Below are 17,751 nucleotides of genomic sequence, written 5' to 3' on the forward strand. Positions count from 1 at the left end.
CAGGAAGTCATAGACTCACTGCCCTAATACCAGAAAGGCATGAAAATAAAAGATTTCATTCAATCCACTTAAATCCACTTCTGCTAAACAGCAGCACTAGTGTGAGGAGGAAATGGTGACCAGAGGGAAACTGTTTTGGAAAGTAAAGTGAATAACTAAAAACCCAGAACTTTCATGCAAAACAGCTACAATGCCTGGGACCTTATTCATTTGTTGTCCAGTTTTTTCCCCCCTTTCTTCTCACCCCGCGTATTCCCCTCACCTGCTTTCCCCATCACTAGCTTTTTTGCAGGGTAATGAAGTTTGGAAACCTTACATCAGAGTGACTTACAAATGAGGGTGTGGTAAATCACATGCTTCTGGCTCCTTTACCATATTGAGCTGCAACCTTTCCAGCTTGCTGCAATTTACAGACTCAGGCCTGGCGGCCCTGCCAAGTAACAAGTTACTGGCCTGTGAGGTCCAGGGCGGATGGCTATTAAATGGGAGCCCATCCACTCTGCACGGTATGAAAGCAGAGGAGAGAGCCTGGAAACGCCTGTGTGCGAAGACAGGGTAAGAGTGGAGGATTTTTTATGACAGAAACACCACCCCGTTGATGACTAATTAGACTGAGCGGGCTCCAGATGGCCAGCTTCTTTAATAACGCCAATTAGGGATCCAAATATTTGTGTGCAGTGCCCTTTTTCCTAGAAAGACTGAGCAGCAATGGAGGCCTCACATTTTTGCTTCAGACTCAGGTCAGCCTTGCGATCCCTGGAACGTGAGTGTGTAACTGCAGATGTGAAGGAGGAAAATGGGAGGGATTCAGCAGGGATTGAGATAATTAAATCCCTCTTCTGACTCTGAGCTTTATCCCAAGCCAAATTATTTTTCAAGATCTGAAAAACTCTGGTTCATCAGACTCCCACCCCCATCATTTTTTTTTATTTTTGCAGCAGCCTTCGTTCTCCCAGGTTTCGGCAATGAGTAGAAATAGAAGAACTGTAATACTGTGAGAAAGAATGCCCTGCTCCTAACTTGAGCAGAAGTTGTGAGTACTGGGTAGCTCAGAAGGTTTCCATCTTTGTTTTGCAGACCCAAGAGGTTTACCTTAGTGTATGTGAGCAACTGATTTTTGGGCACTTATCCAAACTGAATTGAATCTTCTGAGGTTCTCCAATCCCAAAAGCCGCTCATTCTGTCTCATTTGCATAGCTGCTATTACCACAGCATCTGAGCGCCTCACAGTTGTCTTTATCTACATTTATATTTATCTTCCCCTAATCCCTGTGATGTGTTATCTCCATTTTACAGCTAGAGGATTGAAGCAAACAGAGGCTAACTGAATTGCCTAAGGTCACAAAGGCAACCTTTGCATAGAAAGTGCATAGAAGAGCAGGGAATTGAACACAGGTTTCCTCAGCCCACACTAACCACTAGGCAAGTCTTCCTCTTGCTCTCTCATGTGATATACTTCAGGACCAATGGGCAGGGACACTTGACTCCACTCCTGTCATGGGACAAATTTTACAGCCCTTACGCACATTGAGAGACCCTTGCTCATGAAAAGCAATCATACTGTCCCATCAAAACTTTAATACAAATTGACACATTTTCCCACACCGTTCTGGCTTCGATGAAACAACATTTTTTAGAAAAAAAAATGTAGACACATTTACCCCCGGTCCAAATTTGGCCTGTTGTATCTGTTAGATTCAAAGAATCAACACGGAGAGTCCTCTTCTCCTGAAGATGGCATGGGAGGAATGCTGGTGGGTTCCAGAATGTACATTTCCAAATAGCCTTAGACATGTGTGAGTGCATTGGACTGAATTAATCACAGACATTATGAGGTTTGTGGTGTGTGTGAGTTTAACAATAGCAAAAGAATCCTATATGAGAATTCCCGGACACATAAGACTAATATAGCCCATATATGTTTCATGAAATGCACTGCGCACAGTCACCCAGCTCTTATAAAAATGTCTGGCATGGGAGAATGCATCTGAAATGTAGCATCAAATGCAGAGGAAATTTCACAAAAAGTAGCTGAACTAATGCTTTATTTTGTGTACATTATGTATATTTTATTAAAAGGATCATAAATACTGTTGACTAACGCGCTCACCCACCCCCTCCCTAATCAGGAAGAGCCACACACAATGCAACACAGCCCTAGCAGACAACATAGTGTGATCACAGCTATCGCTCTGTGATAATCAGGGAATGCAGGATTTGTTGGGGTAAACCATCTGGGTTATTTTCCTTCATGAGGGGCAGTGACAGGCCACAGAGAACTCAACGCACCAAGAAAGCAAATACAGACGGTGAGCTTTGTGAGCCACTGACAACTGAAAATGCCCATTTGTTTGAAAAAAGAGGCATATATTGCAGTTTTCAAGATGTTACCGGCAGAGCAGCAGGAAATAGCTGTGGCAACGTACTTATTTCCCAAGTTCCTTCAACAACAAAATGAAAAGAACTAGAGAGAGAGAGAAAGTTTGGGAGTTAGGCAAGGAAGGGGAGACATATGCCCAGTCTGATCTGAATGCAGGAGCATTTGCTTGCATTTAGGTCCAAGAAAATAATAATAGCGATCAGCATTTCTCTGCTGGGTTTTGGTGAGTTTGTGCAAAGCCGGCGTCTAGCAAGCGGGCATCCTGAAACTCCAAAAGGAAATGTCTGAATAGTTTGGATTTCTGGCAGGACAGAGTCTGGTGGATATTTACAGAGAGCAGTTCACCACTGAGAGAGCAAAGAAACCTGCTGTAAACTGCCCCAGTGAGGTGTGTGATGAGATGAGGGATGGTGAGAGGACGTGTAAGGGCAAGATAAGTCTCTTGGGGCTCTCTGATGTATTTTGGGGGTGAGCAGTGGCAAATGAGAACAAAATTTAAAACAACAGTATGGGATACAGGAGTGACAGTCTAAAAACCCAGAGATTGAGCTCCCTTTGTAGTTATTTGTGGAGCTCTAGCAGGCTGGATAGGATTTCACTTGTGGTTTCTATTTTCTCCATCATCTCTCAAAAATGTGACAAATTCAATGAGCTTTTCAACCACCAGCCAGGTCCAGTACTTGCAAAACCATCCCACCCTCCCCCAGTCAGACAGTCCTTTCTCCAAAGAGGCCCATTTTAATGACAGGCCTCCTGGGCTAAAGTGTTATGGAATTATTCTGACCTTCCTTTCCCCTCAGGCTCAGCTGAGTGTGCGTGAGGCACTGCAGCTGTGATCCAGTTGGACTTCAAAGGCTAGTGTCCCTGCGAACTGTTCAGCCGAGATCCCATTACTCTCATGACAAGCACCCGATATTTGCAGGTTGTCCTGTTTCCATTGTTTGAGTTCATGTAGTGCTCTTGTAGAAGTAGTGGAATAGTGCTGTTAATAATCCAGCATAGTGCTAATCGATTCAGTCTGGCAATGCCCCTCACACCTGACCTTCAGCAAACCAATCCATGCTGTCCCAGTCCTAGTCCCCCATCACCGTTTTCCTGATGCTCTGCAATCCCCTCACATCTATGTTAATACACCTCATACCTAAAGAGAAGCACTCCTGAAATCCTAGTCTTGCCAACCTTTCCAATGCAGTTTAATCCACATCTGCAACAACTCCTGTTATCCCAGTCCTGGGGCCCTGTACTGCTATGCTGACGCATCTTAATACCAACTTGCAACACACCCATGCTATTTTAATAACGTGTTGCCTGCCTCAAGGTTCTGTCTCAATGAACGTGGGAAGCATGCGTACTTTTGGGAATTTCAAGAGATGAGTGAGGAGGAAAAGCAGCAACTAGTAGCACAGGAGATATGTGCCTTTAAGTTCAGATGATTATCTATAGCAATAATAAGCAATGTAGAGTATATCTCTATACCTTCAATGGGTACTTCCGGCCTTTAATCTGAACACCTGGTTTTAGCACACTAGCTGTGTTTAAGATTTGAGAGGCAGTCTAGTTTGACCTAGAAAATAAGGGTGGGAATTCTATTGAATTCCAATACAAACTGTGACAGACAGGTTGTCTTAAACAAGTCACATACACTCCCTGGCCTAGTTCTGGTTGCTTTGCATTGCTCTGGTGCGGCAAAGCAGCTGGAAAGCTGACTTAACCTGCTACTCAGGAATTCACCTTGCACAAAGTGGAATCTATGGGTGGCCTCCAGCCAGAAAGACAGAGTAGGGGTTGAAATCCTGCATTAGAACTCAAGTGTTGACATTGCTATAGTAAAGGGAGGAGGTACCTTCTGTCCATCGGTGATTTTCAAGATGGAAGTCAAAGGCCCTCTGGGGACAAATTCTTGTGCCCTGGCTAAGGTTCCTTGAGTGAACAGAACAAACTTAATACCCAGGGCTACCCATAAGCTATTTGCTGAATGCATATTTGTTGTCCACATGATGACTGCACTACCAGGGTGGGCTCTAATTCATCATTATGTACACAATCCTTGGGTAATAAATGCAGGACATGAACTCCAATTCTATCGCTATTTCTGAAGCCCCTTTATAGAGTCAGGCCAGCTAACTGGGCCATTTCCTTCAGCACCCTGCTGGCATCTTCTCCATACTGCTTTGAGAGGTCTTTGGCCAGGCTTACTTTCTGAAAGTTCTCTCTCAGATTAACTTCTAGCCGTACTTGGTCCAGGTACTCTGGGTTTCCAGCTTTCACTGTCTCCTCCAGTTGACTCTGACGCTGAAGCACAGAGCAGACCATTTCCTGGAGCTTCATTTCCATAGCAATGACACACTTTGTGGCATGATTCAGCTCCCCTACCTGCCGTTGGGCCTGCTCCAATTTTTCAGGCACTTCTTTTTCCTCTGCAACGAGTGAAAACCTATAGCCCTCCATGTGCACCTGTACATTGCAGGCACCTAAAAGACAAAACAATGTATATCTTGGGATTTAGCTGGTTCTGGTTTTGGTCCAAGAAAGATGTCTAAATGCTTTTGTCACTAGAAACCTAAACTTGGCGCCACTGAGCTATTCACAGTGACTGACTGGGAAAGGAATGCCATAAAATTAGGTTCTTTCCAACTTCCTTATCTGTGGTTGTGTTTTGTGTGTGCGTGTTTTGTACAATAGAGCCATTTCCCAGTAGTAAGTCAAGCTCCTCCATGCCACTTGCTTAAACACACGTGGACCAATTCATCCTTGGTACAAACATATTGATATTCCCTCTAGGGAAGTCACTGGAGTTAAACCAGAGTAAATTTGACCCTTAATCCTCTGTCTTTTACCTGCCATTCTTTCAATGCAAACCATCAGGTGTTGGGTGAGTCTTAATAAAAAGTGTATTGAAAATCTGGTCTAATCTTCCATGAGATGCATCATTGTTCTTCCTATTATTGGCTTCACAAACACATGGTGCTTCTAGTTCCATATGAGATTTGTTTAGCTCCTTGTTTAGATTTTTTTTCTTTTTTTGCTGCAGTGGCTCAGAAGGTTAACATTACATAGGAAGGTTTGGATTTACTGCCAAGTGAAGAGTTACTGCACTAGAAAGCCAAATCTAAAGAGGGGGAACTTGAGACAGATTTGTAAGGTCACTGAACCTGGCTGGAAAAAAATTGTATTCCTCTACAATGTAGAACCGAGCTAGAAGCATGGCAGGTGGAAAAGGGTGTCCAAAATTCTTAGTATCTTGATGGCATATTGTGACAGAAAACCAGGAAGTGGCCTTATAAGAATTAGCAAATCAGTCATATGCTTTTGTTAAATAACAGGGAATGGTTCAGTTGTCTAAAGTTTTCCCTGCCACATGGGAGACCTGGATTCAATCCCACTCCTGGACTTCATGAGGACAGCAGGAACAAGAAGCAGTGTAAATGCAACTCCACCCACAAGTGGGATGACTCCTATCCTGGAACAGTGACACACACACCCACACACACCGATCATCTGAAACCCTGTGAAAGGATGGAATCAGACTAGGCGCAGTGTTCTTATTTTTTGCAAATCAGTTCCCTATGTTCCCTCGAGCCCTCCCAAATGGTGTGAAACATGTTGTTTGGAGGAAAGTGAAGGTAACCATGGTCTGACGCACAGCTTTGGAGGGCTAATCCTTATTAATACACTTGTTAATCTCTGCTGCTCTCCTGTGAAATGCAGACTCTTCATTGCTGACCTTCCTAGTAGCCACAAGGACTAGACAGATTCCCTACAGAGCCCAGCCAATGCTGTGCCCACATCAACTTGCAGGGGGGTACTGTTAGTTCAGTCTGAGGATTTGGTCCTCACTGTTTTACCATTGGCTTCAGTTCACCCTTAGTCTTTGTCTGCTTACCGTGCTGCTGCTTTATATTCTCTATGCAGGCTGCAAGACTATTAGTGGGAGCACAGCCAGAGACTTTTTTCAGCCTTTGGATGGCTTCCTTCATGGCCCAGTGATCCCCATGCTGCTTGTTGAAAGTTTCAGCGATATCTGAAAACAGCGTGTCAATCTCGAGCACATTTACCAGTTTCATGGTGAGGGTCCCCTCCTTACTGAAGACATCTGCAACGATTAAAGACCCACAGGAATTGGAGTGTTAGCAAAATAATAAATCAAATGGGAAACGAAAAAAAGACTTGCATGAAATATATGGAAGACTCTGGGCTACCGGCCATGCTCAATTACAAACTCATAGTAATATTTAGCAGTCCTCTTGGTACTACCGGCTGGAGCCAGATATCTGTCTATCTACTTTGGTGCTTATCGAGTCCCAGTGAACATAATATCTGCTCACTTCATGATCTTTAATGCATTTATCTTCACAAAACCCCTGTGCAGCTGCGAAGTGCTATTACCCCATTCTGCAGATGGGAACTGATGCACAGAGAGATTACGGGTAAGATTTTCAAAAGTGCTTAAGCTAGGAACACAAGTCCAATTTTCAGAGTGACTTAAGTGCCTACATCACTTTTTAAAAATGGGATTGGTCACTTAGGCGTCTTTGAAAACTTTACCCTAAATGACTTGCCCAAGGTCACACAAGAAGTAGAGCAGAGAACTGAACTGAGATCTCCTGAGTGCTCTGCTAACTACAGCACCATCCTTCTTCTCCTATCCTCTAGAGTTTTGATCAGTAGATACCATTTTAGGGTCGGAAGGCTGGACAGGGCATTAGTCTGAAACTTTGGAGACCTTGGCTCCATTTCCATCTTAGCCACAGACATTCTGTGAGACCTTGTGCAAAAGACAAACTGAGAGATGGTCGGAAATAAATCGATGGAATTCAGTAACGACATATGCAAAGTACTGCATTTAGGAAGGAATATCCAATCGCACAAATACAAAATGAAAAATGACTGGCTAGGAAGGAGTGCTGTAGAAAAAGGATCTGAGAGTGGTAATGGATCACAAACTAAATATGAGTAAACAGTGTAATACTGTTGTAAAAAAGTGAACATCATTCTCAGATGTATTAGCACTGGGAGGAGTGAGGTAAACAAGACATGAGAATAATTCTTCCACTTTGTTCAGTACTGATAAGGCCTCCACTGGAATACGGTGTCCAGTTTGTGGCACCACACTTTGGGAAAGAGGTGGACAAATTAGAGAAAGGTCTAGAAAATATGACCTAGGAGGAAAGATTGAAAAAATTGGGTTTGTTTAGTCTGTTGAAGAGAAGACTGGGACGGGGGCAGACACGATAACAGTCTTCAAATATGTAAAATCTTGTTATAAAGAAGAGGGCGATAAATTGTTGTCCTTATGCACTGAGGACAGGACAAGAAGCAATGGGCTTAAATGCAGCAAGGACGGTTTAAGTTGAACATTAGGAAAAACTTCCTGTCAGGGTAGTTAATCACTGGAACAAATGACTTAGGGAGGCTGTGGAATCTGTCACTGGAGGTTTTTAAGAACAGGTTAGACAAACACCTGTTAGGGATGATCTAGTTAATACTTGGTCCTGGCTCAGTGGATGGGACTGGACTAGATGATCTCTCAAGGTCCCTTCCAGTCCTACATTCTGTGATTCTATGATTTAATTTATTCTATGCCTCACTTTCCCATACGTAAACTGAAGATAACGCTTCCTCACCTTACAGGGGTGCTAGGGGGATAAAATCCTTTAATGATTGTGAGGTGCTCAAATCTTCTCCACTAAGCAAATGCTTCTTATTCTTTGCAACATAATGTTTAACAGAACATGTTGGCTAAGAATTTCAACTCCACTTAGAGCATTTGGCTGTCCAGTTCGCAATAATTTTAATGGGCATTTGAGAACCAAATCCCTTAGGTGATTTTGAAAAAAAAACAAACAGTTGCACCAAAATAAGTACTAGCATCCTAATTAAAAGTTGAGGTATCTAACTGGAAATCAGACCAATGGTTCCATGACAACACAGTTAGACCATAGTTTGTTTTACAAACCTGCAGAAAATCTAATTGCATCTCCCGAGCAATGGAACACATGATCCATTTGCTAGTAATATTTCTAACAAATGTCACAGCAACTTTTTTAAAAAAAAGAAGGAAAACTCTAGTCAGATTTTATTCTCCAAAAGTAGGTTTCAGTATGCTTCCTTGCTGCCAGATTAATGCTGAGAGTGGTTTTCAAGAAGTGTCTTAGTTCTTAAAAAAAAAAGAGAAAGAAAACACTTTTCTTCAACAAAAAGGAAAATTAAGAGTGCAAGTAATCCATTTGTAACTAAACAGAAGGTCAAAGTCTGCTCTCTGAGATGTCAGGGAAAACCCAGAATTACTCCACTGAACTCAATGGAGTTACTCCAGAGTCAACTGAAAGCAGAATATGGCCATTTATCTAGTTCCAGGTAGATCTTTTATTTACTTATTCAATCTGTCTGAAACAAATACCTGTTTGGCAGCTTTCTTGAATACTGTAGAAAAGTGATTTGAGAGACTTTGAAACCTGTGATAAATGCCAAGCTGATAGCTCACTATACAGCTGTCAGTTATCCCATTTCCAGGTAAAATATTTGGGCTGGGTTTTGACAGAAAATAAAGATTTCAATAAGACAAAAAAAATGTCATGGTAAGTCTCTGTTTTCTGCCAAAAAAATTGAGCTTTCGACAAAAAACCAAATGACCAAAAACCTGAAACACTTTGATATTTAGCTGAAGACCTATCTGACACGGGAAGAATTGTCCCAATTTGACACTTGCCTTCTCTGCATAAATTACTATAATGTCTATCACCATCATTTCTAACCCCTTTAAATATTCAATTGAACATATTGCAAATTAAACAGTTTTTAGCTTTGGGGAAAATCCATCTTTGTCAATTACATTCTATTCTACCTCCTTCAATGATCCTCCAGTTTCAACTAAATTTGGTATTCTTCACTTTCTGTCCTAAATTGCTGCATTCCACCCCAAATGTGGCTCCACTTCAACAGCACTGCATTGAATTCCTATACATGTTTGGTAGTTTAGTTTTTTTGGGGGATAAAAATTGTTATATATATGTGAGAACATTATCATTTGATAGGCTCTTTTATAACCACATGCTTACAAATCCCGGGGTGTGGGGGGGAGTCTGCTTTATTATTTTGTTTGTTTCTCTTGATTGCCCAAAATGGGAGCCTGAGCCCTGGTCTACACTACAAGTTAGGTTGAATTTAGCGGTGCTAGATCGATTTAACCCTACACCCGTCCACACGATGAAGCCATTTTTGTCGACTTAAAGGGCTCTTAAAATCGATTTCTGTACTCCTCCCCAATGAGGGGATTAGAACTGAAATCGACCCTACTGGGTCGAATTTGGGGTCGTGTGGACGCGATTCGATGGTATTGGCCTTTGGGAGCTATCCCAGAGTGCTCCATTGTGACCGCTCTGGATAGCACTCTCAACTCAAATGCACTGGCCAGATAGACAGGAAAAGCCCCATGAACTTTTGAATTTCATTGCCAGTTTGGCCACCGTGGCAAGCAGATCAGCACAGGTGACCATGGAGTCCCAGAATTGCAAAAGAGCTCCAGCATGGACCAAACGGGAGGTACTGGATCTGATCACTGTATGGGGAGACGAAACCGTGCTATCAGAACTCCATTCTAAAAGACGAAATGATTAAGCGCAGCCAGACACCAGGGCAGTTAGAAGAGTGCAGCAGGGCATGCTGCGCATCAGAAAAGCTTTGAAAACCAGTTTCATGACTGGCCAGGCTACAGTGTGAAAGTTCTGTTTGTTTCTCCTTGATGAAAACCCTCCCCCTTGGTTCACTCTACTTCCCTGTAAGCCAACCGCCCTCCCCTCCCGCCTTTGATCTCTGCTTGCAGAGGCAATAAAGTCATTATTTCAAATTCATGCATTCTTTGTTAATCCATCACACAAATGGGAGGATAACTGCCAAGGTAGCCCGGGAGGGGTGGGAGAGGAGGGAAGCACAGGGGTGGGGTAGTTGTAGGGGCACCCCCTACAATGGCATGCAGCTCATCATAGAAGTAGGATATCTGGGGCTCTGACCCGGAGCGGCCATTTGCCTCTCTGGTTCTTTGGTAGGCTTGACTGATATTCCAGGCAGGACTGAATCTCCATTAGACAAAACTTAAAGAAGGGAATGACCTGGAGTCACTCCCATTTATGTCCAGGCGCCCCCAATTGACCTCACCGAGACCGGCCAGGAGCACCCATGTCTGCCCAGGAGCCCCCGACCGACCTCACCAAGACCAGACAGGAGCACCCATGTCTGCCCAGGAGCCCCCGACCGACCTCACCGAGGCCGGACAGGAGGAACCAGGAGACAGCAGCAGACAGTACCATACAGCTGATAACCCTCTTTGCTAACTTGCAAAGGCAAGGAGCTGCTGCTGTGTAGCACTGCAGTACTGCGTCTGCCAGTAGCACCCAGGAAATGTACGGTGACAGTGAGCTGAGCAGCCGCCATGCTTGCCGTGGTATGTCGTCTGCACGGGTAACCCAGGAAAAAGGCGAGAAATGATTTTTTGCCGTTGCTTTCACAGGGGATGAGGGGCCTGACGACATGTACTCAGAACCACCAGCAACAATGTTTTTGCCCCATCAGGCATTGGGAGTTCAACCCAGAATTCCAATGGGCGGCAGAGACTGCAGGAACTGTGGGATAGCTACCTAGAGTGCAACGCTCCGAAAGTCGATGCTAGCCTCGGTACTGTGGACACACTCCGCCGACTTAATGGTCTTAATAGTCTTAAGTGGGGACACACACAATCGACTGTATCAAATCCATTTCTAAAAAATCAACTTACATTAAATCGAACTAATTTCGTAGTGTAGAGATACCCTGAGAATATGTGGGTTTGTGCATCTATGTACACACACATATATATGCTTTCAGCAATGAAACATTTTTGGGTGAATACCAGAACTTACTAATTATCACTTCAACCACCATCTAAAAATAAAATGTCCAAGGAAAATAGTTAAAATCTTACCACCGCCAATGTCTCGACAGGGTTGTTTTGGATCGTGTGCAGTAAGAGCTTCCCTCTGTGAAAGAGAAGAAAAGTTATTATGTCTTATGCAAGGGCTTCAAATTGAAGGGGAATGAGCTTTGCTTATGCTAAATCAATGCTGACATCTTCACCTAAGGCTGGAGGGGAATATTAAAGACTAGCCAAGAGGAAGTCTCCCAACGTACTGGATATTATTTACAAGTATAGCTCTAAAAGACGGAGGTTTTTTTCAGTCGGATCACACAAGTTTCAAGGTGACCAACAAAGCTGTGATCCCCTTGACTTGTGTTGAACCGTGCCTTATTACACCAGGAGTAGTTTTGTTGAAGTCAGTGGGGACTAGTTATGGAATAAGGAATACTCATTGTTGAGTAAGTTCTGGCCCAAAGCAAGGACAGTCCCACCCAAAGAAGACTGCTAAGAACCAGAAGAAAAATTGGAAAAGGTTTTCCATTAAATAAGTCAGGTACAGTTACCTTGTTTTCTCTCCCTAGGAAGATCCTGAGCTCGTGTAAATTATGATGTAGCTTGGACAATTTACCTCAACTGAGACTCTGCCCCCATGTGTTTATTTGCAAGCTAGTACCAAGAATACTTTCCCCAATCTTAGCTATTTTATAGAAAATTAGGTGTTTGAGAACCAACCTACGTAGTTGCTCTTAGGCATTGTTTATGAGTGCTCTGAATTCTAACATCTATCTGTTGCTAGATGGAAAAGAATTTTCTCAGTTTTAGCAGCCATTACATTTTCAGATTTACCACTAGAAGTTGACTATTATCAGTCTACTACACAGTTCATGATTCACTGTGCCAAACACACCCTCCAACTCCCAACCAAGTCTTGGGACAAGATGCTAGAAAAACGATTTGCCAATGAGCTCACTGAGTGTTTAATAATATTTAAACCAGAAAAATAAGGGTAAATCACTTCACCTTTATCTGTGCCTCAATTTTTTCAGGAATAAAATGAGGACACTATTTCATATCTACCTCATAATAGGAATCATATGGCTTAAGTAATAATGTTTGCAAAGCTTTTTGAAAAGTAGAGATTGGAACAGATGAAAAAACACAAAAACAGAAATTTAAAAATGTTTTGTTGACCGTTCTTTTCTGTTTTTTTTTCTCACCACAATTCAAAATGTAGAGACAGTTGTTCTTCATAAGTTTGAAATGCAAAAAAATTCAGTCTGCCCTTCTTCAGATAAAAGAGCTATCTGATGAAAGTGTATTGGAGGGTAAGCATGCTGATGATCAGCCATGAAAATGATCACTTATGCTGGGTTGAAAAAGCTGCTAGGAATCTCCACCAATTTTGGTTTTGTGGGTATATTTTTATATGAACTTATCAGAAAAATAAGCAGCTATTAAGGAGCGTACAATTTGGAGCCTGCTATCCCTTGGCACATGAATGCAAAAAGGTGCTATTTAAATATGAAAAAGTTAAGAAAAGTCAACAGTTAAAGAGGGGGATCTTTCATATTATTAATTATTACTATTATTCATGTATTAATTTGTTTGGCAATAGGGCCCATGAGCCCTATTCATGGACCAGGATCCCCACTGTGCTACAGAAAGAGGGACCCAGCCCCAAAATGCTTAGAAGCTCATACACTCTCTGCAGTGTCCAGAAAATAAATACAAGCATTTTCCAAAATAACGTACCAAACACAAATTATTTTGGTAAATGTGCTTAGCTGTAGTAATTTACTGTCTGTCTCCGCTCTTATTTATGGTCAGACTGGCACCTTGCAATCTGCCCTGAGTAAGGGTCAGCCCTGGGAGCAAAGCAGACACCAAATTGTCACTGCTTCCTTTCACCCAGTGCATGGACTCGGCTGTGTAGACCAGCACCACCGGGAGGTGGAGCCAAAGCTCTGCCCCGCCCAGTCCCTGACCACTTGTGTCGAAGGAGGGAGTGGCAATTCCCCAATGCTGCGATCTGCAGTGAGATTAGCCTGTGGAGGGGAATAATGGGTCATCATATGTCATCTTAAATCCCTGCGTAGCCACATACACCAGTTCACAATTAAACTCTTCATAGGCATATATAGGATTTCTGGGTAAGTACACCTGCGTTTCCCTCTCTCTCACTTTCTCTGTACAGTGGGATCTGTTCAGCAACCATGCTCTGCCCACATAAGACCATCCTTGCCCAGCATTCTAGGGCAAAAAAAAGGGTTATCAGTTTCCGATATTATTAGTCTGCTTGATTTCCCCTCACTGGGCACATTAATAACCCTCTTCCCCCCTTCCTCCTTCCTATCCCTGCTCTCCCAAGAGTTCAGTACTGCAGGCATTTTTTGCGCACAGCAGGGTAGCTGCTCTCTTACCTCTCCTGGAGTAGCTGAGACACAGTGGCAACAGCAGAAGAAGGACATGCTTATCTACAAAAAAGAAAGAATGAGGCCGAAGTTCACCAGCGGGCAGTGGGCCCTTTAACCAGCTTGCATGCACCACTTACTGTACTGGAACACAACAAAGCAAGTGCGACCCAAGCGAAGTCAGTGTTAATGGCACTGCAGACACAGGGAATTTCAGAGAGAAACCACTGTCCTGCCTAGAGATTCCCTGCCAAGGTTTCTTTCTTTCTGCATTTTTTTCTCTTCAGCACAGTAATGGCCTCTGACAACTCAGCCTTGTTCCCTCTGCAAACAAACTGTTCATTGTCAAACAATTACTGTGCATCTGAAGAACTTACTTCCTCTTAGCAGTCGCTCCCAGAACATACCATTCTTTCCTTCTGGGTGGGGGAATGACAGAAAAATGGCATATACCAAGAGACAAGAGGCCAGCTGTTGAGGTTACTTGGATACTAAGGGCTAGGGTGCTACCTTGACGCACCTTGAGTAGCACCTCATTCCAAGAGAAGTCCCATTGATGAAAAATACTCAACTATTTCCAGAGTTAGGTATTTTATAGCATGAGTAAAGGTGGCAAACTCTGGCCTTATGATTGCGAGAGATTATTGTAATAAATAGGTGGTCACCAAGGATCTTCACAGTTTTGCACATCATGGCCACGCTGAACGTTGTGGTCGCACCAGAGAGAAAACTCTCACCAGAAGTTCTGAAAGCAAAAGTCCTAAGTGCTAGAAATAAAGGGGAATCTCCGATGGCTTTGAGCAATATAGAGTACATGACAAAGAGTTATGATTCTGCTCCTTAGAGGGGAGTGCTGCATATCAGTCAATTCATTACCTACTCCTCTTAGACAAAACTGATTCTTGAGCATCTGAGTTTCATGGATCTCACTTCTGGGACAGCAGCGTAACAGCTCTGTGGCATGTCTTCCGGACTAAACTTGTCAGCAGAATTTTACAGTCACAGGAGGGATAGAACTCAGTGTCTACCTTAAAAACAAGCAAACAAAAAGGCACTTGCCTCTTGAGTTTAAGGAGAATCTCCATTAGCAGTTAGAGGGCCTAGGAAACACAGTTGAGCAGTTCAGTTTCTATCCAGTAGAGGAGAATGGCACTCTCTTCTAGCTCATTACATCCCTGTAAAATTAAATTCTGAACACTGAAGAGCAACTTCAGATTTCCCATTTATTGAGGCAAATGGAAATTGACACTCCAAATTGCCTATTATTAACCACAATGCTCTGGGCAGAGGTTTGTTTCTCAAATTCTTTCCCTTTTTTCCTGAACCCACTATGGCATCTTTTTTCTCCCTTCCTCCCCCTCTTTCAAGCATGGATCCCAAGTAATAGTCATATTTGTGTTCAGCCTCAAGTCTCCTGCTAGTTCTCCTGTTCATATAAAATGGAACAATTAATTTATTACAGACTCACCACAGTTGTTTTATTCATCACAACTTTAATGCTGCTACGAAGTAGGCCCCGGAGATGTAATATCATCTTAACAAAACTGTCCTGAAGAGAGAAAGCTGAGAATCAGGGAGAGACCTTAACATAAACAATGTACCTTGAGTGTGTTTCTGAGTTAATATTTCTTGCTATAAAACAATAGCGAATAGCTAAAGAGCACACAATATGCTCCAAGTGAAGTAACCACAATGTAAATAGATATGGAGAGGGACAATGATAAAAACTAGCCACTAACAGACCCCAGAATATACCTAGTAAAGTTACAATGAACAATTTGGAAGATCCATGAGTTCTACATACAGCTACCCTATCTTGTGAATAGTTTGGGTAAAATCTAACTTCACTTGAAACGAGATCTTTGCACACAGCATCCATGTCCAACAGTCAGGGCTATCAAAGCTATTTGTAGGTACTTGGATACAGTGTTGATGGGTGTAGTATAAGAACTAGAATAGAATAGAGTGGAGCGCGATTAGTGGAGCAACGACTGGTGGAAAGCCCAAGCTCCAAAAGCCAGTCACTAGGACACAGGTAGTAGGAGGAGGCTTGCTACTTCCCCAAAGTCATGTAGAAAGAGCCCAAGATCTGGGAGCTTATCACCAGAGCACAACAAGAGGAAAGGTTCTGTATGTTTGATTTTATTTTGTCATGTCTTGTGATCATCTCCAAAGCCTAAAGTCAACATCTTAATCGCTCTGCCTTGGCTTCCCTTAGCATTACTTAGGGATAATTTTTACAGACACCCAAAGCCAGCACAACCTTACAAATCTTAAATTTGGGCCGGGTTCACGGAAGTTTGTTAGCCTTTTGGTGCATCTGGACTGAGTTTCACATTACCTTGGGCTGGGTTTTCGTTCAACTTATGGTTTCAGGCAGAAACCCTGACAAACTTGGTGGTTTTAAATGGTTTTCCTGGTCTGAACCTATCAGCTCCGAACTGATGGAAAGTTTGTCTGAATCTTGGGTTACAAATGTCCTGGCTTAGTTCTAACTCTACAGCATGCTGAAACAGAACACAAAATCTGAATGTCTCCAAACCTTGGGGACATTTGGCTCCAGTTCCATCTGTGCCTACATCTCTGGGACAGGTTGGTTTTTTGAACCCCAATCTGGCAACACTGGTGGCTTTATTTGAATGTCAGTGTAAGGATGGTCCTAAACCAAAAGAAAAAATAATCCTTAAAAAAAAGCCACGTGCAACAAAACAGTGGGTAAAACAATGTTTGCACAACCCCCTGAGAAATGAACATACTCTGGTGCCAATATCACTCCACCTTTAGAAGGCTGTTTAGTACATTCACAGGTATCTGAAATTTCATATAGAAAAACAGTGGTTGGGGGAGGGGTGGCAGTGGTGACTGGGGGGTGGGGATGGGGACAAAGGACTTACTATACCAGGTGAGACCCATGGTCCATCTAGTCCAGTGTCTTGTCTCTGATAGTGACTAACACTAGATGCTTCAGAGAAAGGGATAAGAGCCCTCAGAGTGGAATAAATTGCCCCAAAGGAAAGTTTCTTCCTAGCCTCCATCAGGTAACAGCTGGTTTATGTCCCCAAACAGAAGCATTATGTGATCAGCCACAAAGTCAAAATCAAAACTTGAAGTGCTGAGCTGCTGACAAATATCTGTCATTTCCCTTCAAGCCTATCTCTACCATTCATCATGTTAAAACACATGATAATAAAACAACTGTAATATATGTAGTGTAAAAGCAACCATATTTAAACAAACAAAAAAGGAGCTGAGACACAAACCTGGATTGTCTTACTATGACATAGTGTCATCAGGTTCCCAGCCTGTCATTATGAAAATATAGCTTATGAGCATAGTGCCCCTGCCCAAGCAGGTTTCATTTGCCAATGCATGTTGAAATCATGCCCTGTTGGCACTGCCTTTATTTACCACAATGGCATCGACTCCATGCACTGGGCCCATTCTGTTTAGGTTGCCTCAGCCAAGGTCATCATTGCGTAAAGCATGAGCCCACAAATAGCAATTTCTTGCTATTTCTGAGGAGAATTACTAGTCTCTGTTTGCATCAAAAAGCTGTGAGGAATCCCGGCTACACTTGGGACGTGGCAAAGCTGACTTAGTCAGAGTTTCTTGGATGAAGCACTAAGAAGAAAAAAAAAAGCTAGAAAGATGAGTCACTGCTAAATGAAAACCTACCCTGTAGCTTCTCACAGAAGTCAAGCATTATTCAAATTATATATATCTGACCAAATTCTGGATGGTGATATGCATATGCACCTGCCATACGACTATTTTGTCTAACAATGGAAATCTTCAACAGAAGTCACCTGTGCCTCCTTCAGAAAGTCATGGGAACACCATGAGTAACATTGGAGAATGGGGTCATGAAGAAGTTACCTTCTCTGAAAGGTACTGATATAGCTCCCATCAGCATAGAACATGAGCACGTTGCAATTTTAAATGTATTTATCTTCACAACACCTCTGTGAGGTCAGAAGCACAGAAATGGGTTAGGAAGGGGAGATAAACATAGGGTTTCTCATAGATACAGATCTAGCTGCATTTCTGTTCCCTTTCAGGTCTTCCGGAGC

The 17,751-nt window shown here is 42.8% G+C and overlaps 1 protein-coding gene across 1 annotated transcript; it reads right to left on the reverse strand.

Annotated features, from left to right (window-relative positions):
* Nucleotides 1-2,059: 2,059 nt before the first annotated feature.
* LOC123346149 lies at nucleotides 2,060-13,990 on the reverse strand. The gene is made up of 4 exons (XM_044983386.1): nucleotides 13,691-13,990; nucleotides 11,337-11,391; nucleotides 6,264-6,473; nucleotides 2,060-4,851 (listed from the first exon to the last, which is right to left on the reverse strand). The coding sequence occupies exons 1-4, from the start codon at nucleotides 13,736-13,738 to the stop codon at nucleotides 4,484-4,486; spliced, it is 681 nt and encodes a 226-aa protein (XP_044839321.1). The 5' UTR covers nucleotides 13,739-13,990; the 3' UTR covers nucleotides 2,060-4,483.
* Between the last annotated feature and the right edge of the window lie 3,761 nt (nucleotides 13,991-17,751).

Source organism: Mauremys mutica, chromosome 12 (genome assembly GCF_020497125.1).
Source record: "Mauremys mutica isolate MM-2020 ecotype Southern chromosome 12, ASM2049712v1, whole genome shotgun sequence".
Taxonomy (NCBI): Eukaryota; Metazoa; Chordata; order Testudines; family Geoemydidae; genus Mauremys; species Mauremys mutica.

Excerpts from the sequence above, each read along its gene's own strand:
- LOC123346149 (XM_044983386.1), bottom strand. The coding sequence starts at position 13,738 with ATGTCCTTCTTCTGCTGTTGCCACTGTGTCTCAGCTACTCCAGGAGAG. Across the intron at positions 11,392-13,690 it reads TCTCAGCTACTCCAGGAGAG|AGGGAAGCTCTTACTGCACA; the intron begins GTAAGAGAGCAG and ends TCTCTTTCACAG. Across the intron at positions 4,852-6,263 it reads GAATATAAAGCAGCAGCACG|GTGCCTGCAATGTACAGGTG; the intron begins GTAAGCAGACAA and ends TTTGTCTTTTAG.